Source organism: Numenius arquata, chromosome 7 (genome assembly GCF_964106895.1).
Source record: "Numenius arquata chromosome 7, bNumArq3.hap1.1, whole genome shotgun sequence".
In the NCBI taxonomy this organism is placed as follows: Eukaryota; Metazoa; Chordata; class Aves; order Charadriiformes; family Scolopacidae; genus Numenius; species Numenius arquata.
In genome coordinates, this window is record NC_133582.1 from 45098238 (window position 1) to 45121346 (window position 23109).

Here is a 23109-nt window from a genome sequence, read left to right on the forward strand (position 1 = left end):
TGCTTTTGTGGATGCCTAGAAAGGTTATTGATTTACTGCAAGTGTGGCTTGCTCCAGTAAAAGCTGAAGGCTGTTTGCAAACTGCCACCTGAAACAGACACATAAGGAGGAAATTTAGATAATTGCATTCTGCTTCCATTGAAGTCTGCGGCAATTTTGAAATGAATTTCAGGAGGAGCAGAATGGGGTCCGGTGACTGGGAGTCGCTGCTGCCAGCAGCTGGAATAGCTCGTCAGTGTTATGTTGCATAGATGCTCAGTAACCTGTGAACTGTTCAAAAGATTTGGAAAAAATGTTTCTGATAGCAGTTGCCAGCATTAACACCAGTTTTTATAGGCATTCTGACTTTGTAGTACTTGCTGGGCTAGCACGTTTAGAGTCATCCACGCTACTCAAAGCTGTTCACATGAGATTTCCAGCCAGATTTTGCCAACAGAACAGGCGGTCCCACGAATTTTCTCATACTTTCTGTCTTTTCTAGGGGCTGAAAATTCTACAGATATTTCAGTTAAGCAGCGTCAGCACTTTTGATCCTACATATTTATGGTTGTACAAATAATGAATTTTTTGGTTTGGCCATTGAATTAAGAAGCTGGAATAAATTCTTGGGTTTTGTTGACCAGAAAGATTTTTTGTTTTCAGACAAGCTAAAATGAAGCAATTTGCTTAGTTTCAGTTTTCTCAGTCCTTTTCTATTGGCTGCAATAAAAATGGGTCAATTTCCAATTGAATTTAAGTTTTAATTGAAAACAGTGTTTTGAAACAAAGAATAAAAATATTTTTGTCTCAAAAATTCAGAAAACCTTTAGGCTTTTCTGGTTTCTTTATTTTTCTGGCTAATGCTATCTTTCCACTTGAGCTGTTTGTCAAATTCATAGATTTCCCCCCTCCCCCCCCCCCCCCCCAGGCAATATATTTTCATAAATTCATTGCTCAGCAGAATATTTTTACCCAGCATTGTTATCAATTTGCAAATCATTCCTGTTGCCTTCATGTTAAAATATAAAAAAAAATACAGAATGTTGCTTTTAAAGAGTATAGCCTCTAGCCTACAGTTTAGAAAAGCTCTTGTGATATGTCAAGAGCTGGTATGACTAGACCAATACAACTAGAGTCTGTGAGGATGACAGCAGTGCAGGTAGCATTCAGGTAACAGAAGTACAGTGTCAGAGGCTTAGAAAATAATTTGTGATGGGACAGTTTGAAAATACTGTATTAGGTCTAAAATGAGAACCCTTACAGATTAAGGGAGGGCATGGAGAAAGAAATTTATAACCAATGTCGGTCATAGTCTTCCATCATCAGCAAGCTATTCTGCAGTTGTCCAAACTGAGCTTTCTTGCACTTTCAGCGTATCTGTTAATTGCGATTGTCAGAGACAACATTAGAGCAGAAAAATAAGAGGCTAATTAAAACCAGTAGGTGCTTTTTTTCTTTATTTCAGCAAGAAGAACAAGGTAGCGTACTTGATGGGAAATTCTGCTTCTGTTTAGGACGACTTATTTGGCTATCCATAAGCAGCAGCGTTAGTGCAGTTGGGGCTGGGGACTCAGTGCATTTACCTCATATGAGCAAAACAGGTACATTACTCTTTTCTGTCCCTTGTCATCAGAAAACATCAGCTATTTTGGACTAAGTATAGGACTTGAACTATAAGTTGTTAATGGTGGAGTATGAATTTCAGAAGTTAATAGGATTGTCTGATTTGAAAAAGCTAGACACGTTTATTATTATGATTTTTTTTTTTTTTGGTGCAGTTAGAATAAACTTTTACAAAACAATTCTAATTACAAATGTCTATACTGTTCAACAGGAGGCATCTTACAGTGAATGAATTCCAAAACATAATACTGTGCCATGACTAATGGGGTGGGAACATCACCTATTTAACAGAGCTGCTCTGGAAATGTCACTTTACACAAGAAAGCCATGTGCTAGGAAGTTTTTCTTAGCTTAAGAACCAGGCTTACATAGCTTGACTATGAAGAGAATGGTTTCAGAGGCCTTGCTAGCTGGAAGAAGAAATTATCTCAAATAGCTGTTTCAACAAGTCCTCTGAAAGGACTTTAAATGTCCAAACTTGGGAACTAGCTCTTGGAGGCACTAGGTACATGCTTCTGCTGCTGCTGATGTGCTCAACTCTATTGATGAGTCAGTCTTTAATGGTGGTTGCTGAAGCGTGTTATGCAGTCAGAGCCTGAGCTTGGTGGAAATTCTTGCAGTGTTGGAGAAACTTTCATTGAATGCCACTGACAAGTCTGTTAGGGGGAACACAGTGGTTTTTAAGGTATTTCTGTGTGGTATGATTGTGCAGAACTACTATTCTCAAGGATGCTTGAGATATGGAGAGGGAGATATATTGCTTTCCTGATCCTCCTGGTGCACTAAATACTTTAGCTGTAGTGTCCAAGCTGGTCTTGGCTACTTATCATGCTGCTCTGTGTGTGTGTACGTGCTGGGAAAGAACATTGGCATCTTCTTTGTGAATATATATGAGGTTCAGCTGTAGTCTGGTCTCTTGATAGAAACAGCATAAACTTCAGGGCTAAAACTTCCTGTTGTTTGTAGTGTGGCTGAGTGCTGACTGAGAGTGGGAGAAGATATTATCCTGTCACCCAGGTAGATGGAGAAGGAGCTAAACCGATATGTAATTTTTGCTCTAGTTTTAAAAAATCTCCTATTAATATTAAGGGACGCATGAGATGTTACAGCCTCTAGGTAAGTCTGCACCATGAGACTGATGCACACATCAGTCCTCAGGCAATGCAGTCCCTGGGGCTCTGGTTGCACAGTGCACAGCTCTGCTGCAGGATGGCCTTCCATGCACTGCACCTCCTCCCCACCTTCAAAGGTGGAAGAAGGGCATGTCTGATAGCTATTAAGCTGCTGAAGTGAATGTTTGAAATAATAATCTCCAACATGGATTGGCAGGGGAGGCCAGTGGTGGGAAGGGAGAGGTGGAGGGAGCAAAGGAGAGAAGAGGACCTCAGTTTTAGGATACATTGCACTTAAAATTCTGAGATTGTCCCACTGACGGGCCACATAAAGAATTAGATTTACAATTTGAAGTAAGTTCCTTAGTAAAATAATTGGACTGGTGAAGCAATCTCACTCTCACTAAATTGCTTTCCGAGGACCCTATCCTGAATGAGGCTGTGCAGGTCTTTCTCGTATTTGAGCATCCTCCAGTCACATTGACTTGAGTGGGAATTAAACACATTGAACTCCTCACTAGGCAATTAGCTCCTTATAGGTCTAATTTTTCTGCTGCAAAGTGGTACCAGCCTTTACTTTCAGTTAGCAGTCATACCCTATGCTCCTCAAGTCCAGGCCTTAGCATGCATGTATCATTTAATGGTTCTTTTGTGAGACACGTACTTAAGCATTTGTGCATATATTTTTTTCCATACTGCTTTCTGTGCATAGGATCCATGATAGTTTTGTAACACTGACAGCATCACGTTAGCAAATAGAACATGCAAAATACTTGATGGAAAATGTTTCAAAAAATAATTCTGTCAAAAGCCCATAAAACAGGTTTATGTTTTGTTTCTTTTAAGTAGGAAGTGTTTGTTTTGCCTTCAAAAAGGAATGGGTGCACTCCAAATTAAAAGAACAACTTCATTAGCATGAGATAACAAAAGTGAGATTTTTCTACCCCTTTCCTTTCCATGAGAGAAGACCTACTGAAATGTAGTATATTTACAGTCCTCAAATTACTGAAGCTCTAAGTGTTTTTCCTTTCATGGTCTCCATTTGTGCTACTGCACATTTTGGGATGATGGATTATGGAGCACTGGGTGTTGAGATGAAGAGAATCAATAGTGTGATACAAAAAAATGAAATAACTCTGATGGGACATCAATAAAGGCTAAAAGTTGCCATAGGGATTTGAATCTTAAGGAAGAGCTTGAGATAGTATATTAAGAAGAATTCACTTCTCCCCTTGCTCTTGTAGTGTCTTTATACCATGAGCAGAAGTCACTTGGGGGTTTTTGTCAAGTACAGGGGTGGAGAAATTTTTTCTTTTCTTATGTATGTGGTGCCCAGCTCAATGCCTCCTGAACGCAATGTCTTCTGAGCATTGTCACAGTGTCATTGCTATCTCAGCCCATAGCTGGCATGAATAAAAATGGAAGAGTAAAGCTCTTAGAAGCCTTGTGTGCTGTTAAAGGGTTCAACACATAAAAACTGTAGGAAAAGTAGAATAATTTTTATCACGCCTAAGTTAAGAAAACTTAAAAAATTTAAAAACAAGGTTGAGAGAATACTGTTTAAGAGAACGTGTGTTGCAGGTCCATACATTAGCATGCATAACCAGGAGTGTTCCCATTTGTCTCCACCACTGGCAAATTGTGCAAGACCAATTATGAGGCCCAGGTTTTGAACAGTAGAGCATTCAGTGATTTGTTAGGATGCAGTTTGGAATATCTGATCTGAAGCAGAGAAGATCATTTGCTGAGTAACATACTTTTCAGGATGAAGGTGGCTGTCTCATGCGAAATAGCTACCTGTCTGCCTGTCCTGGAGTAGAACTCCAGTGCTTGTTTGGGTTTTTTTTCTTGAGTATGGACTAAATGAGGTTAGTCTGAAGTAATTCTGAGCTATAAAACAAGAAATTTGAGGAATCCTTGAATCATTTGCTAGGCAGACGTAAACCCAGGTAGGTGATGGTATAAGGATATATTTCATAGGATCATAGAATTGTCCAGGTTGGAAAAGACCCTTGGGATCGAGCGCAACCATCAACCCGGCTCTACAAAGTTCTACCCTACATCATATCCCCCAACACTGCATCTAAACGACTCTTATACACATTCAGGGATGGTGAGTCAACCACCTCCCTGGGCAGCCTATTCCAGTGTCTGACCACTCTTCCCGTGAAGAGTTGTTTCCTAATGTCCAGTCTAAACCTACCCTGTTGCAGCTTGAAGCCATTCCCTCTTGTTCTATCACTAATTACCTGTGAGAAGAGACCAGCACCAACCTCTCTACAATGTCCTTTCAAGTAGTTGTAGAGAGTGATGAGGTCTCCCCTCAGTCTCCTCTTCCTCAAACCAAACAGTCCCAGCTCCCTCAGTTGCTCTTCGTAAGATTGGTGCTCCAGGCCCTTCACCAGCTTCGTTGCCCTCCTCTGCACTCGCTCCAGCACCTCGATATCTCTCTTGTATTGAGGTGCCCAGAACTGGACAAAATACTCAAGGTGTGGCCTCACCGGTGCTGAATACAGGGGGACAATCACCTCCCTACTTCTGCTGGTCACGCTATTTCTAATACAAGCCAGAATACCATTGGCTTTCTTGGCCACCTGGGCACACTGCCGGCTCATATTCAGCCGCTTGTCAGCTAGAATCCCCAGATCCTTTTCTGCCAGGCAGCTCTCCAGCCACACTTCCCCAAGCCTGTAGCAATGGATAGGGTTGTTGTGGCCCAAGTGCAGGACCTGGCACTTGGCCTTGTTGAAGCTCATATCTGTTTCTAAATGATGTATGCATTGCAGATGGACAGCAGAACTGTGTTTTCACTGGTAGCTTTCATTAGGATCTTTATGCAGGAGGCACACCTGGAGCTCCACATTAGATTTTATGGGAAAACGTGCTATTGAACGTGACTGAAGGTATCACAGTGTGCCTCTTAACATGCTCTTACTCAGAATTACCTGAGTGTTCCTGTCCTCATCGTTATCTTCTTGTTTCCCAAATGTTTATCAGAACTACTTTGACAACTTGTTTCTCATTTTTTGCTTGCTGCAATATGCAAACCCCCAAAATTCTGGTTGCACATTGCATTCTGAAAGGATATTAATTGCTTTCATGTGCATAATTCATACTGATGTCACTGTCTGGACTTTAATTAGAATTCAGACTCTATCACTCTCATAGTTTAAAAAACAAACACTAAATAAACCACATAGCTTTGTCACAAAGATAAACCAAAATCAGAGAGGCAAATTAAATTAGAACCATAAACACTCCTCCTGTAAATTCAATATACATCTTGAAACAATGGTAATTTAGACATTTACCACTAAGCAAATATGTGAAAGCTAGGCTGTTAGTGTTGAAAACTTCAGCTGTTTCTATCTAAGTAAACTGTATGGGACTTGCCTACTGAAATGTGCCATATGAAAATAAAAGTATTAAGGCAAGGTTGGCATCATCATTTTTCTTTTGCAGATCAGGTGATAGTTTCTGGCGCTAACTTTTAGAGCTGAAATAAATTAATGCAGAAACCAAGGTTAGGTTATACACCTATTTGCTTAGTTCAAAGTCAAACTATCACAAAAGGAAGGAAAGGAATGTGCTGTTCTGAAATACATTAATGTTATTAGTAATATATTAAAATGCAACACATTTTAAATAATACTGCTTTTGTCAAAATACTTGTTTATGTTGAATTCTGTCTTTGAAGGAAGTATTTAATCCAGCAATGCATTTAAGCTTATGACTGATTTCAAGCATGAGAACACAGAACTACTCACATGCTTAAAATTAAGCACAAGATTAATTGGACAAGGTTAATAGCTCTGCTGGGGTGAGATCAAGTGTTCAGCTATAAGGACCTGACTCTGCCAATCTTACTCATGGGGTCTTTTTCTGCAGTGAGACACCTGTGAGATTTCATCCCATTCAACACAAGAGTGGTGTGGCCAAATGGTACTTACACCTTAAATCTTAAGCTCCAGGGTCAGGCCTTTGCCCTTAGTATTGCATCGCACTGACTTCTTTGGCAGCTTAAGTTTCACAGGGGTTCAACAGAGAATGTCCTCTAAGGAAAGCTGCTTTGCAGATATGGCGGGAGAAGGGCCATCAAGGTGAGTAGCCAGGCTCAGCTTAGCACAAGGAGCGAAACCCTGCCTTTTACCGGCTGCAGTAGCTGTTTTTCCTGAGTTCAAACTTTTGATCTAAATCAGGAAGACTAGGGACCTTAACCCAAGCTTTCCCATGCCACAGATGAGTGCGCCGAGTAGCAGGCTTTTCAGGGTTTTAGGTCTTGGTCTGGTTCTTCAAGGAGTCCCAGAACCTGAGGGTCTCAATGCACAGGCCGCCTCTAAACCTGCAGGTCTGACCTTTAATATTTCTTGGGGAAGATTCTGGGGAGGCAGGCAAGGGGTACAAAACTCAGACACTTCAAAAAAGCTTTTTAAGTCCAAAATACAGTTTCTTCCAAAATCTGCTGTATTTCTGAGTGTGACATAACCCTTTTTTGTCTCGACTTTTAGGTTGCTCCTATAATTAAAGAAAGGATGATGAAGAAGGGCAGCATGATGCTTGGGTACCAGCCTCACCGGGGCAAAGTCAACTTCTTCCGCCAGGTGGTGATCAGCCCACAAGTTAGTCGAGAGGACATGGACTTCTTGCTGGATGAAATTGAACTGCTTGCTAAGGACTTGTAGCTGTAGCTCCATAGGACCAGGTGCTGCTCATGTGTGACACTTATGAAGAGAGAATGGCAGCAGCATTCTGGTGCTAATTTGTGAAAGGTAGTTAAAAGCTTGACATATAGCTTTGAATGATGTTGAGAGCTTTTCAGGTAGAACACCCCTTTGCACGAAAGTATTCTCTGATGGGGGCTGAGAGTGGCCAGGGACAGGCCAGTGCTTGCAGCACCACTGCTGCCATTCTGGGAAGCGTTTCCTTGAGAAGGGAGCACTTCTGAAAATGGTGTCTATGTCCCAGGGAGGGCAGCTATTTATGGGGTGCCTGTGCACAGTGTACCTCAACTGGTCACTTGCATATGCAGGCAATACTCCTCTGAAGTTACTGTTAGGAGTAGATTTAGCTTGGCAGGCTTTAAAATGCTAGTTAATACTCTGTCTACTGTCAATATTTTAGTTTGGTATGTGTTTAAGGGTAGAGGCCTGGTTGGGAATTACACTGATAAGACTGGAAATTGTGAACTTATATGAAGAGTTCCTCAAGGCCCCTCACTCAGTGGATTGCCCAGGTTTTCTGCTGTGAGCACAGGCAGACAGTAAGACGGGGGTCTGATGGGGTTGTGCAGTCACCATCCTGGGAGGTTTGCAGGACCCGCCCACGCAAAGCCCTGAGCAACCAGTATTGACCATGCCTTGAGCGGGTTGAACTAGATGAGCTGCTGAGGTCCTTTCCAACCTAACTGGTTTTGTGATTCTATGAAATACAATCATTGGGCCCAGTCAGTATTTGCCGATGTTGCCCACCCAAAATATCACCACCACTTTAGCAGAGCTGAGAATACTGGAATAGCACTTAGAACTTCTTACCTCTTTGTTAACAGGAGTTACCTATCGTTTCTGAATGGCTGTTCACCTTCCTCTGTTTTTAAAGCATAAAGATTTATTTAGCAGCTTTTAGATGCACTTTAAAATTACAACAAAGAAAAAAATTACCTGAAAGAAGTGTATTTTTTATGCATGGTGAATATATATTAAGAATATAGCAAAATGACTTATTTGTCATGTATTTTCCTAGAGATTTGAGATGACTTGTTCTTATGTTATCAAAGTATAATTTATATTTTGGCACTGAAATTAAGGTGGTGGTGATCAGAGAAAGCCTGCCTCTGATTTTAGATATGAATAGTCTCAACATTTTTGATCAATCTTAAGTTGCAAAATTAAGTTCTAAACTTTGTGTTAAGAATTACAGTATACTTTTGATGTGTGTTTATTCTATAAAATGACCTATTTTATAAAGATAGAAATGTATGTATTGGGGTGAAGTTCTTGCAGCAAACCAATGGAAATAACCATGTCTTTCACCTTGTAATCAACACCTACTTAATAACGTTTGATGTTTGTTCCTTATTCTGGTGGCACTGACCAATGTGAACCTTTCTGCTATAATGTTTTCTGTCCTGCTGAAAGCTGTCATTAAACACAATGCTTTCTTGTTTTCATTTCCTACATTGTACTAGGATCCAACATTGCATGACATTCCTACTTCCAATCTCCAGGATGATGGTATGGAAAGTTTAACAAGGTCATGATTACCAAGGAGGTGACACTATCAAAGCAGTAGATAGGAGCAAGAGTCACCCTGCAGCACTTGGCAGATGCCTTTAACAGTGTCCTGGAAATGAATATTCTTGTGCTACTATAGTAAGCCAATGGGCTTTAAGCCAAACCCCACATTGATATTAATATAAAAATGAATATCACAATGTGGCCCCTGGATTCTGCCCAGATTACTTTATCATTTATTGCCTTGTGCTTCTGGCTATACCAGCTATCCCGATCTTGGAAAGCCCCTGACTATATTCAGGGCCTATAAGGCTTTCGCCTCCCAGCCACTCTGGGTTGAGTGGAGAGGACGCAAGGGATGCTGGACGGATGGGATGACTTTGCTGTTGCTTCTGAGTTAGATGGGTCTGTTACCCCTTCTCTTTCTCTATTTTGACCTTGAAGGGAAAGACAGAATACAGTGTCAGGATGTTTTGATTATGATCCAGATTCTTGGTGAGTACTTGATCTTTGATTCAGGGGAAGCTATGTCACCTTCCGTCAGCTAAGAATTAGGTCCATGGTGTTTTGTGACACTGCTACTATCAAAAAAGAATTACTGTCTTGTTTCTCATCATGTTGTTAGTGCATTTCTCTGTTTCCAGATACTGTGACACTTATGGCACATGTCAGACGGAAGTAACACAGTCCCTTTCTGTAGCAGTAGTGGCCATAGTATTTTTAAATGAGAGCAAAATTGAACTTTTCTTATGTTTGCAGAAAATAGGTCTTCAATAAACAGGTACACTGATTTCTTCAAAGGTATAGGTTAACCTTCCAGTGTGATGTGAGTACCTTATCTAATCTCCATATATTTTCTATTACTTCTGACCCTTTATCATGTCCCAGGTGCGCAATATGATGGTCTAATTTCAGAATTAATGTCATTTTCTCATAGTTGCCTATTTAGGACTGGTATGTACAAAATGTCTATTTTGTAGCTGGTGATTTTAATAAAAAGTGAAGTAAATGACACCCTTATAAATACAGGCTGTGTTTGTCATTTGTCAATCTAAAATCACGGAGATGTATATAAGGAAGGCACCCATGAGTTCTCCACCTGGAGAAACAACAAACTGCCAGCACAGCTTTAAAGAGTGAAACCTAGTTTAACTTTACTTCAGGATGGTTTTTCTGTGTGCTGTGCCCATATAATCTTTAATAAATGTCTTGGATGAAAATGTGTCACAGTTTATCTTACTCTTGCTTTCAAATGCAGAAGTTAAATTGTTTTTGCAGAAACGGCAGTTTTATTTATTTTTTTACTTGTCTAACTAGATGGGATTAACCCATGAGCTCCCTCTTCTAGTTACTGACAAGCATCATCTCTCAGGATGCTAAACCAAGTGCTGAAAGTAGGGAGGTATAAATCAGTGTAGAAACTGATCCATTGCCTGTTTGTAATTATTTTTGTCTACTTCTAGTAATCTTTTTTCAATAGGCAATGAAGGAAATATTAAGAAGGGATGCTGAGGCAGTTTTTACTCTCAGTTGTGTGGATGCATCTTGTGAGAACCTTGAGCATTTTGTACTGGATCCATGTACAAAATCACTCACAAATCATCGTGCCTGGAACAAGCAGTCCTTGTCTCAGGACTTCTAGTATGATTTTCCATGGTAGATTCATACAAATCAATAGGGTCTGGTTATGTATGATTTTAATGCTTCTAACTCCCACTGATTTAAGTGGAAGCCCTTACTGGATCAGACCCTGAGTTTTATCGCTGGGATCTTTCATTTCAACACCAGCAGTTTGGCACTCAGAACATCTCAGTTTATCTACTTAAGGTTTGTGCCTAGAGATTCAGATTTATCTTTATTTCTGTGAGACTGAATTGAAACTTATTTTACTTGTATCCTTCAGTGATGCATTAAGATGCTTTTCAAGTATCATTTGACCCTTAAAGGACAAGAAATGTCCTTAAGAAAAGCCTGGTAGAACTGGTAGAGCTGTATTCCCAGAATGCCAGGTAAGAGCTTGTAAAAACCTGTTATGTGCCTGAGGCTTCCTCATACACGCAGATCACAGCATTAGTTCATGCTCAAATAATTTTTATTTTTAAATCCTTGGGTAGCATGATTTGGTTTACAAAACTGATACGAAATGTTGAAGGCAGAGAAGAATAATTCAGAAATACTAAATGCTAAGTCTGCTTTCTCCTATTATGTCACACATGAGCTCTATGACAAGCCAAGGGTAAGCTGGAAGTGTCATTTAAGTCCCCTGTTTTTGATAGTGCCAAATCTGCCCAGACTCTCTCCCCTGGTGGCTACTTCCATGACCTTTCAGCAGGCGAGTGAAGTATGTTCATCCTGGAAATGGGTTGTAGGTAAGGCCCACTCACACACCTGCCCTCCTTCCTGTGGCATAATTGGTAAATAGTGATAAATCATTTGAGCTTATAAACACTGTGTCTAGTACAGTAACTGCTAAATATCGCTACTATTAGATCCTGAAATAATGCAATTGCACATATTCATTATGTCTTAATTGCACATGCTAATTGCAGGTTAGATGCAATCAAAGCAGCACTGCCTGGCAAATGCACTGTGCAAACCACGAGAAACCCTGGTGGAGGGGTTTTCTTTCTTTAAATTGAATCTACTCTCCCACAATTACATGTTTTTGCTTCAGATGTACAATTAGATGTTATTACTCTAATTCTGTAACTGCACAATAATCAACCAAAAATTACTTTGAGAAGCAAAACAAAACAAGGAAATTTGCACAGCAAGAGGTACAATAAAGAGAACGTCAAAGGTTTCCAGGCAAACCCACAGAAGGAAACAATGGTCGTGTGAACAATTAACCTCTGCTAAATGTAATGTGTGTGCGTTAATGCACCACATAGCTGTGCTGCAGGGGTCGAGCGCTGAAGCAGCACCCATCATGGAGTCGTCAGAGAACTTGCATATACCCTGACACTGCAGCAGTCTGTCCCCAAATAGCATGGTCCGTCCAATGATCCTAGAAAAGCCCTTTCTGAAGTCAGGACACTTTGTAGTACAGTAATGGGTTTTGTATGTATCGGGGTAAAGTTTGTTTTAAAGCAGTCTCAATAATAAGAGGGATACTGAAAACGTCCAACAGAGATGATTGCTTTAAGCCTTAGTAGGTCATGTATAACTTAAATACAACTGATCACATTTTTTAAATTCACTAAAAAAAACCCGTAAAATCTTTATTTTGTGAAAGATAAAGCCAAATAATAGAAAGTGAAGGACATAGACCCTTAATAGTTCTGTCATCCAAACAGAACATCTGTGTTTGAAGCAATTTCTTTCCTGTAAGTAACTTGGAGGGCGTTAATTTCTACAGAGCTATTTAAAATTGGAAAGTATGATGAAAGCACTTGCCATGAAATAGCAGAGGCCAATGGAAAATAACATCTGCCTTTGGGACTGTGCAGTTTATATTGTCCTTTACACAACACTGTCCAAGAAACTTTCACCCAGCTTGTCATTCTGGGAAATGACTTCTTAAACTGGCAGGCATTGGCACTGGCAGCTGCAGCTTTATACATCTGGCCCCTTTTGAGCCAGGTGATACGGATTTTTATTCTTGCTGTTTTCTGTGCCCTCTTTCATGCCTGGACATTTTTTCAGAGGAAGATTTTCAGTATTTGGCACTGTAGGAAAAACGTCAGAGTAGCAAAAGGAGGAAGATTGAAAGCTGAAGCAAAAACAGTGTTCAGGTTGGTATCTTGGAGTGACATTTTGCCTTCTTTTTTTCAGTAATGGATTTGCCCAGGTGTTCAAATGATGATCACGTTGCGCTTGCCAGAACTACGATAACAGGAACATCATGGCTTCACCGTGCACTGTACAACGTGGGAGACCAACTGGGCCATGGGAAACTAAATAAGACAAAGGATAAGAGAAAGAAATGTAACTTGTCCTGTTTTATAGAAGAATGATGCACAAGGAACTTAAAACTTCTATTTTTTGTGAAAACTTGCACTGTGGATTTAGAAAAATTGTTGAAGGAGTCTCTAACGGGAGATAGTGGTGAGTGAAAAACGGGACATAGCGTGATATGGGCTTAGCAGAGGGAAGTGGTGCTAGGTTAACCAGAGAGCTTGCTGGGAAAAAAAGTATTTTCTAGGCTGGACTCTGACAGTATTTGGTGTGGTATCATTTGGGAAAACCTACATAAGATGGGAAGCAGAAAAGAAAATGTAAGGTGGGCAGGATTGTCTAGTGAAAGACAAAAATGAGGAGGAAAGAAAGAAAGATACCACCCAAGTACTGGTATTGATTCTGGGCTAATGTAGCTTCATATTCTCATCACTAACCCTTTCAGAAAAGTTAGTCATATATTAATGAAGTTTACTGATGAAGCTTGGTTAGAAGTTTCAGAGTTTGACACACATGAAGAACTAGGTGATTTTAAGAGCTCATGGCAGGGGAGACTCAGTCAAACAAAGTGCAAAATCTTTGGGGACTTGCAAAAAGCTTCAAGAATTTTTTGGTTAGAGGTAGGATGTACTAAATGCTTGGGAAACAGGAAATTGTGGGGATAAATACAATGATGGCCTAAATAACAGTGTATGAGCTAAGCTTAAATGCCATATAAATAAAGTCAGCCAGCCAAGAAATTTGGTGGTAAACATCAAAGCAGGTCTTCTGGAGACAGGCAGCAAGGAAACCCTAGCTGGATGGCAGCCTTGGTGGCCAGTCCAGACATCTATCCCCCAGCTCTGTTGTCTCACGCTGCGAGCAGTGAACAGTGAGAATATTGATTGGTTTTACTGAGCCAAAGAGCAGCGCTGTCTAGTCGTGTGCTCCATCTACTGGTGTGTCCTCTGGTAACCGACCTGTGCCACACACAGGATGTCTCTTTCAAGGAGCACTCCAGGACATCTTGCATGTGGCACAGAAGGGAAGTAAAACTAAAACTTTTTGGGATTTTTCAGACAAAAATGATTTGTCAGAAAATGTTGCTTTGGTTTAGGTGATCTCCTCTGAAAACATTTGATTTTAATGGACTTTAGGGAAATACATGCAGACCTGTGATCATTTCTTGCCATCCTGCCTAAATAATGACGGGAATGTGTTTCCATGCTGTGTAACCCATGATGACACTGGTGGGTTTGGGGCATCCAAGCTTAGCAACGGGGAGCTCAGGGGGCTGTAAAAAATGCACTTCCCTGACTCTGAGCCCCTCAGCTGAGCAGCAATTTCTTACTCTTGCTCTTTACCAAGGTTAAAAAATGGAGTCAAGAGCATACAAGCCACTTCTAAGCTGTACGGCCTCAGGGTGCTGAGTTTCCAGACTTGATTTTATTCTGAAGCAATCCAAATGTCTGGGGGTTTTTGTATATTTTCCTTTCCAAGAGAAGGATCGATGTTCTATGGTGAGTTATGAAAGAGGATGTCCTGCCCCCGTGCCCCAGCACAATTTGGAATTTCCCATAGAACAAAATTTCCAGCTTCTTGACCACCCTGAACTCAGACCTTTGGAGACATAGACTGAACATAGAATTGCAACCCCTGTGGCAGGAAAGGATCTCAAGATGTTATCAAGACTATATGACCTGCATCGTAAGATCGGGTCAGTGATACCAGGGAACTAGTGTCTAACCTTTGCCTAGACTATAATTCATGATCAAAATTGCTGCAGCCTTCCCTTGAGAGTTTCTTAATGGATAATCTATGTTTTCCCTGCTGTGCTTGATTCATCCACCATGATTAGGGCCAACGCATATTTTTCATCCTTGCAACTTCTACATCTTCAAAGGCTGATTATTTTATTGCTCCTTAATTATCTTCTTTTTCTAGTTCTGAATTACAGTAATTCCTCCCACGTTTCCTCAGAGGCCATATTTCTAAGTCTTCTGATTATTCTGCTGCCCAAAACAAGACAAAGCAGTCCTCTGAAACCTTGCCAGGGTTTCAAAGAGGAGCAGGATCACTTTGTACATCTCTCAGCCACTGCTGCTTCTTATACGTCACAGTACGATGTTCACCTTCTTTTGTAACAGCAAGATGCTATTGAATCTTGTCAGATTTGTGATCTATTCTGAGCACTAGAGCTTCTTTGGTCAACTGCTCTACATGGCTTTTCCCCATGAGGTATCTGTATACTTAATTACTCCTCCCACTAAAGAGGATCATGCTTTCTCATCAAGCACAGCATAGTTAGCTGGTCAAAGGAGGTAATTGTCCCACTCTACACTGCACTGGTGCACCCCCCACCTCAAGTACTGTGTGGATTACTGTGTGCAGTTTTTGGCACCTCATTATAAGAAGGACATCAAACTATTGGAGTGTGTGCACAGGAGGGCGACCAAGGTGGTGAAAGGCATCTTTCTCAAAGGCCATCTTGCTCAAAGGCAAGACTTAAGAGGAGTGGCTGAGGTCACTTGGATTGTTCGTCTTGGAGAAGAGAAGGTTGAGGGATGTCCTCATTGCAGTCTACAACTTCCTCAAGGTGGGCAGTGGAGGAAGAGGTGCTGATCTCTCTGGTCACCAGCAGCAGGACACGAGAAAATGGGATGAAGCTGCATCTGGGGAAGTTCAGACTGGACATTGGGAAAAAGTGCTTGTTTTGGTACAGAGCCATGGTGTGCGTTTGGATTTGGAGCCAGACATGTACTCCCATTTTATGCAGGAGAGTCACAGTAGTCAAAGACAAGTATGAATGGGTCTGGGGTTGTGAGGATGAATTTCATCCAAATCAATCAGGCTAAAAGAATATGACATATCTATGTGTTTTCCACACTGGCTTATCCAGTGCTGGTTTGAGAATTAAATCTTTTATTGCCTGATTGTAGGTAGAGAGAAGACTGATAGACCCAAATGAGTACTAAACATTTTGGCCCTTCCAGCCACCCTTCTTTTCAGTTGTGCAGTTCTTCCTGAAGGGATTTATTTTCTGGTTGGTTTGTTTTGGGTTTTTTTATGGTTTTCTTCATAAAAATACCCTCAGTATTTAGTTTGTTTGGTTTCTTTAGAACTGGAAGACAAAGATGGTGCTCTGATCCTGGAGTACTGAGCCTGATGGACTCAGTACAATCACGCAGGAGATATTTGCATAGGACATTAAAAAAAAAAGAGCTCCTTCCCCTTGCCCGATTAAGAGCCCTTCCCCCATAATTATTGTCTTAATGAAAGCACTACATACAGCTCACACTACCTATAATTTCATTTTAATTACTCCTTGAAGACAATTAAAGCCACTATTCAAAAATGCAATTCTTACCATAAAGTATGGCAAAATGGAGTGACAAGCGTACACAAGTTATTCATCAGAGCATTTAATAGCCTCAAGTTAATAATTTTATTATTTCCAAGAAGTGTGTTTCAAACAAGAAACATGGTGCTAGGATCGTGAGAGGAATCATTTGCTCTATAGCACTTAGAGATTTCAATTGCTAATGTACTGGCTGCACATATAGAAAAGGAGATGAAAAAGATCAACATCATCATTTGACCTGTCTGATCCTGTATCCAAAGCTTATTTCATGCATTTGTCCATGACATAAATTTCCATCTCTACTGCAAGCTGATAAGGTTGATAAGCTGATAAGGTGCAAAAATGCAGAGCTCCAGCCTGGCCAACCCACGTGGAAATCAAGACTTACCAAGGATTGTCAAAATGCTCAGGCAAAAATTTCTTTGTAAAAATTCATTGTATTTCTTGCTAGGATTTTTGAACCTGATACTCTGTATCATTAGCAGCAATGTGAAAACATGCAAAGAAAAGAACCACCACTCGTTAAGCTAGTCTATGAGCACTTTCCATATGTTGGTGGGAAAAGCACATTGTTTGTACTAAACATCTTGCCTATAATCCATAGTTGTCACAGGTCAAAGAACTGAAGTCAAACCTATTGACTTCAGCAGTGTTACAGCAGGGCAGGGGGATGGACTTAATCATAGAGTCATAGAATCTTAGAATGGTTCAGGTTGGAAGACACCTTAAAGATCATTGAGTTCCAACCCCCCTGCCATGGGCAGGGACACCTCCCACTAGACCAGGTTGCTCAAAGCCCCATCCAACCTGGCCTTGAACACCTCCAGGGATGGGGCAGCCACAACTTCTCTGGGCAACCTGTTCCAGTGCCTCACCACCCTCGCAGTAAAGAATTTCTTCCTGATATCTAATCTAAATCTCCTCTCTTTCAGTTTAAAACCATTAGCCCTCATCCTATCACTACACTCCCTGATAAAGAGTCCCTCCGCATCTCTTCTGTAGGTCCGCTTTAGGTACTCCGAGGTCACTATAAGGTCCATTTGCTCCCTGTGTTCAGGTTCCCTCATCGCTCCCCCCAGGGAAGGGCCTGCCCTGCCTTAGGAGTCAGTTTTAGGCTAAGCTGCTGATGTGGTGAATGTGGCGAGACCCTGCTCCATCGCTCACTCTCAAGAGAGTTTTCCTGAGAATGTTTTACACTGAAAAGTGAGCCACCTTCTGCCAAAATGTTTTCCTCTAGAGCTAATAGAACCAAATTAGACTCTTCCCCAGATCAGGAATGAATTTTGTCTGGTTGTGTGTCATGGATATAATAAACAGTTTATACTTGGGCAAAGTCTGTGTTTAAGTATGGCTGAATCCTGTTTGGTTTACTGTGATTAACCTAAACAATTTATAAATGGATGAGGCAAGTTAATTTAAATTCTTTCTTCCATTTCCTATGGCTTTGTTAAGGTTAGGTTCTTAAAGCAACCATCTCAGAAATTATTTCAAGACAAGAAAATTAATGTTAACATTCCTACATTAAAATGAAATTGCCTTTTATTTTTCCTTTTTTTTTTTTTCCTTATTTAATAAGGCTTAGATATCCTTTCCAGAAGTAGTCAGGCTAAACAACCTGCTGCTTAATGGGAGATGCCATTAATACCTTAAAACATGGGAGCATTTCACTATGCCATTCAAAGCATTACAAAAAAAAATTTCAGTCTAATCCCCTGCAAATTGCTTCTGCAAACTCCTCCTCAGCGGTGAGGCTGAAGTGTCGGTGATGTCATGTTACAGAAATGTTGTTCCTGCTTCTCACATGGGGATTAGATGAGCAAAAGGAGTTGTAGCCAAAGCACATGAGCAAGTCCGTGTAGAAGTGTACAAGGCTTAACAATTGGAAAATGAAAAATCCTGGTATGAGATCTATGTCCTGTTCAAAACCTTTTAGCTAATTAATTAAAGGTATGACCTACTTTCTTCTGCCTCCAGCCACTGGGTGGCTGATGGAAAGTGAGTATCTCAGCTGAAGAGAATCAATACTCTGGCTTTAATTTCACCAAAGGAGGAAACCTTACCTTTCCAGCAATAAGGTTGAATTCAAGTATCAGCAGTTACCATCTTTCACGTGCTAAGTGCCTCTCTTCAGGATGGACTGTTCCTGTCTATGCTGTCTGTTAACCCATGTGCTGCAAGTTATAATTCTTGGTGGCAGCACGTTGTAGCTGCTTTTCTTGGTGATGTGAACAGACGAGCTTTGTATTTTCTTTTACCAGAGCCTTTCTCTGAGAGCCTTTAGTTCAGTTTTGTTGGCTCAAGGATGAAACACTGGTTTTGTCATTCCAGATATTCATATAACCTGTATAAAATGTTCTGCTCTTTCAAAAAAATAGTGGTTTACTTTATATGATTCTCAAGCAATCGTTGCAATGATGCACTGAAAGAGCCCAGATTAGGCCTTGTATTTTCATCTCAATCTCTGAAGCAACAACCCGTGGCACTTCTGAGTCCGGGGAGGCATTTCTTATATATTGTCAAATGATACATTCCCAATTTAATATCAATATTTTTATAATCTTATTTTAGTGGGTAGTCATATCATAGACAGCTTTGCTAGATGAGTGTAGAGATCCTCTCAGCATTCACATACATGTATAAGGAAGTCAGTAAATAAAAAACAGCCTTTCAAAGCTAAACATTTGCAGCCACAGACAGACAGATGTTTATCTCAGAAGTTTATCCTGTCTTCTGTTTGACAACTAGAAAGACAGTTTTCACCTTCAAGCAAAAGCAGGAATTAGATGCAATCAATATCTTCTGTAAAACATTTTCTAACCTTAAATGGTCTCCTGCAAGGTTGAAGCGTGAAGACCCTGGCACGTTTCTAACAGAAGGAAGTCTATTTCTAGAGCTCTTTGTGGGAGATGGAAAGTACCAGGTTTGGGCTTTGTTTGGGGGGGTGGTGAGGTGTTCCGCTTCTATCGCTCACCATACAGCTCTGATAAGGCATCCTGCATCTCACGTTGGTTTAGCTCATCCTAAAATAAAGCCCTCCCCTAAAACCCACATGCAGGCAGCTGGTGCTGAGGCACAATGTGAAAACCAGGATATTTCAAAGGTGCTTACGTCATGCTGGCAGGCGAGTGAGCTGTGCACTACAGAAACCCCCGCTGCAGCAGGGCTGTAAATGTTGTAGGGGTGTTTTCATTCCTGGCTCAGGGTGTGGGATTCATGGGGGGTGGTGAGAGTCGAAGGTGAAGCAGGGGGTGGGTAGTGCGAGTCACTTGTGTGGATGAAAAACAGTGGATGCCAGGTGGGGACAATGTGGTCATTCTTTCCTTCTGGAAGCTAAGGGGACAGCGCTGGTCTGGGGAGCCTCGTGCAACCACTCAGGCTGGAGCAGAAAGCCAGTGAGCCTGGTCTGCAACCTTCCCGCCATCTCCATGCAAGTTTGTTAGAAACACGTATGATGTGTATTTCTTTTGGGCTTTGCTTCTTCTGCATCACTTCTGACCTAAATAAGCAAAGTGGTGGTGTATCAAACAGATATACGCAATGGGTTTACTGGGGCGCTGTTTCCAGAGGAGAGCAGATCCCTGGGGTCAGGATGGTCCCTGTTGGGGAGAGGAGGGGACTGGAGTGGAAAGGGATGCAGCAAGAAGGACACAGTTCCAGCTGAGCAGAAGCGATGGTGAGGTGCCCTTTGGGCAGTCATGTAAGGCTGAGCTCAATGCTTAAAACCTGCTATCTCATGCAGGTCTTGTTCTGAAACACAAATACCGTGAGTTGCTTTTATGAGAGAAAGACCAGTGCCCTGATCCGAAAATGGAGGAAGGAGGGAGGGCACTCTGCAGCCCCCCTCCAGGCACCTGAAGGTGCCTGGGAGGAGGAGAGGAACTGCAGGGAGAGGAAGGTGGCAGCCTGGGCTTGAAGCCACAGATGGGTGAAAAAAGAGAGTGGGTGGATTGCTTTTTGTTTCTTTTCCACAGGAAAAGCTTGCTGCAGCAGAGGGAGGGAGTGTTTTCAGCTGTGAGTGGTCCCGTGTGGACACACATAAGGTGAATAACCTGGGAAGAAGTGGCAGGGATCTTTGCTCTACCTGCTTTCACATGGCAGCACATTTACAAACCAGGCATTTCAGCAGTGAGTGTTTCATCATGCAAGCTTGATCAGGTTGCCATTTTATTTTTTAAGAACTTAGCTGCATAAATGCAACTGTCTGAAGAGATTGGTCTATCACCATTATAACTGAGCAAATCACTCACAGCAAATAATTTATGAACTGCCTTTTGCCTTTGCCTCTTCATGAAATGATTAGATGGTGCTCAAATCATTCATTAGTCAAGAGTTTTAAATATATTTCCTGGGTTCAGTCCTCCCAGGAACCTCACAGTTTGGCAATGTTTCAACAAACCTCTGACTTTGTCCTCAGCTTTCTGCCCATGAGCAAGGCCTTTCAGCTGCTGGAGGTCAAAAACAGGTGAGAGCTGCCAATATATCAAGGCATTGTGAGGAAACAGGGTCCATAAAGCCAGACTGGGACACCATGGGCTCAGGCCAACTGGGTCTCGCTGTAACCCAGTAGGACACAGGTTCCTGGAAAAACCCCACCAAAATCCTCCAGTGAGGTGTACCACTTATATCAACCCAGGACGAGACAGGAATTTTTGGCACGCCCCAGCAAGATCTTTCTGAAAACACACATGGTGTTCACTCACTTGCATGAATGTTTGCCAAGTAATAAGCAGCATGAGCACAGCCAAACTGCATTCAGTAACAACAAGCAGACAGTCTGGAACAGAATTTGCTCCATTTTACTTGTGGTCAGAGGGAAAAATTGCCACAGGCAGCATTTTGTTAAAAACATAATGTCAAAAAAAAAAAGCAAACGAGAGAGAGAGAGACAGAGGTAAGGATCAGGAAATAAATTAATCAGTGTTCCTCTGGAAGGGAAGAAAGCCCTTGGGTCCAAGCACAGCTGGCTTGATGAGAGGACAATATTGCAGGTGCTCTACATGTGGCTCAGTTTGTATCCAGGAGCATTCAGAGTAAGGATGTCTTAATGCCTTTCTTTTTCTCACACCCCTGCCCCCAGGAGCTGCGTCATGATTTTTTTTCCTCTTCTTTTATTTTTCATGTATGTTGCAGTAGCAGTTGGGAATACCCCAGAATGGGGTGAAACGCCAATTGTGCTGGGAATTGTGTGAACTGGTAGCATGGAGGCATTCTGCTATGAGAAGCTTTGCCACCCAGTTTAGACCATTGCTTAGTTGAGTAGCAAACACAGGGGTTGCTTGCATTGCACAGGTGGAGCCTCCTTGCTATGTATCCTGGTGACAAAATGGTGCTTGACATACTAATTTAGAGCTGCTCACAGAAGGATGTTGAATACCATATGCAGGATAAAAAAGGTGGGCAAAAGACTTCATTGAAAAAATATTAAAAGCATATAGTGTGCTTTATTTCAAGGATATTGTGTACTTTATTTCACAACTGAAAGGTCTCTGGAGTTTGCCTGCTACAGTTTCTTAATACACTTTATATTTCTTTTTTGCAACACTTGTTTGCCTTGTTAGGCCAAAAGATTTTGCCTTTGAGCCAATGTAAAGAGGATGTCAGGGCCTGAAGAGTTTTGCCAATATGTGGCCAGTGGTGGGGAGTGGTGAGGAGTGGCCACTGCCACCAGTGTGCCAGCAGATGCTGGGGCTGACTGCAGTGATGCTAGGCTTGTCTAGGGCTCAGCAGGGTGCTGCTGGACACTACAGAGGTGTGGGCAGTGAGGCTTGGCATGTCCATAGGGAAGCTGAGGGCTGTTTTGTACCTGTTTTTTGATGAAGGAATGGCCAAGAAGGGAAAAACCGCACCGTTAATGCTTGCTGGGGAGGGGGAGACCGTGGAGCATCCCACCACCCCTCAATGTCAGAGCAACTATAGCAAGGCTGGTGCTGGCGCTGCGGGAGGTCCTGTCCTGACCCTTCCCCACTGCACCCTTGGCAGCAGCCCTGCAGCAAGGCTCCCTGCAGGCCCCTCGTGCTGTCCCCAGGCAGCTGGTTTCAGCTGGCTGAGGAGCATCCTCTGCAGCTTGATTTATAGTCTGGTAATACAGGGCAGCGGGTATCTGGCTTAAAGGAAGAGCTGGTCACCTGCAGCTGTCTGCCGAGGGGTGGGGGTGGGGACACCTAGGCAGGGTCTGCTTCACAAAGCCCCTCTTTGCCAATTTTAGACTAGAGATGGCCATTGTGCTTTGGACCACACCTAACATCCATCGTGTGTTGCTCTGTTCAGAGCACCAGGTGCCCAGAGAGGCTGTGAAATCATTTTAGCCTTGAAGATACTCAAAATTCAACAAGGTCTTGAGCAACCTGCTCTAAGCTGCCTGTTTAGAACAGGAGCCTGGACCAGATGACCCGTGAGCCTGCTAGCCTCAGTTATTCTGCAATTCTGCTTGACTCATGAATGAAGACCCCACTTAGAAGGTTCAAAAGGAGATACTCATGCAGCCAAGCTGAGCTCTGGTGCAGGTTTTGGCATCAAATGACATACCCTGAAAAAAAATGGTGATGCCTGGAGAGCCTCAGATGCCTACATCAGGCACTGGTGGACTGCATCCTATTTAAAGGCTTAGATTCAACTTAAGTCCCCCTCAAGGCAATTTAACCGGGTGGAAGAGGGAGGTATCTCGCTCTTTGTTTATGTGGTGTTTGTGTTCTGCATGTGTTCCATGGGAGAGGTATCAGCTTAAAAAGGTGAAAACTTGAAGGGGAGAGCAGTAGCTGTAAGGCACAAGCACATTAATCATACACTTCGCAGTGACACAGATTTAGTGGGCTGTCTTCTGGCTCACTTTAATACCAGCACCAAACCGACTGAGGTTTAACTAAGGCCTTATTTGCACTGAGAAATGAGCAACCTAAAAGTAGGAGAGCGTCAGCTGTGAACCCTCTTC

The 23109-nt window shown here is 42.0% G+C and overlaps 1 protein-coding gene across 1 annotated transcript in view; it reads left to right on the plus strand.

The window, feature by feature from the left end:
* GADL1 (glutamate decarboxylase like 1) overlaps nt 1-10166 on the plus strand; it is an 84668-nt gene extending 74502 nt beyond the window's left edge. The window contains exon 15 of the mRNA XM_074151054.1: nt 7223-10166. Within this exon, the coding sequence (XP_074007155.1) occupies nt 7223-7396 (174 nt within the window). The 3' untranslated portion in view covers nt 7397-10166. The remainder of the gene's footprint in view (nt 1-7222) is intronic.
* Nucleotides 10167-23109: the final 12943 nt, after the last annotated feature.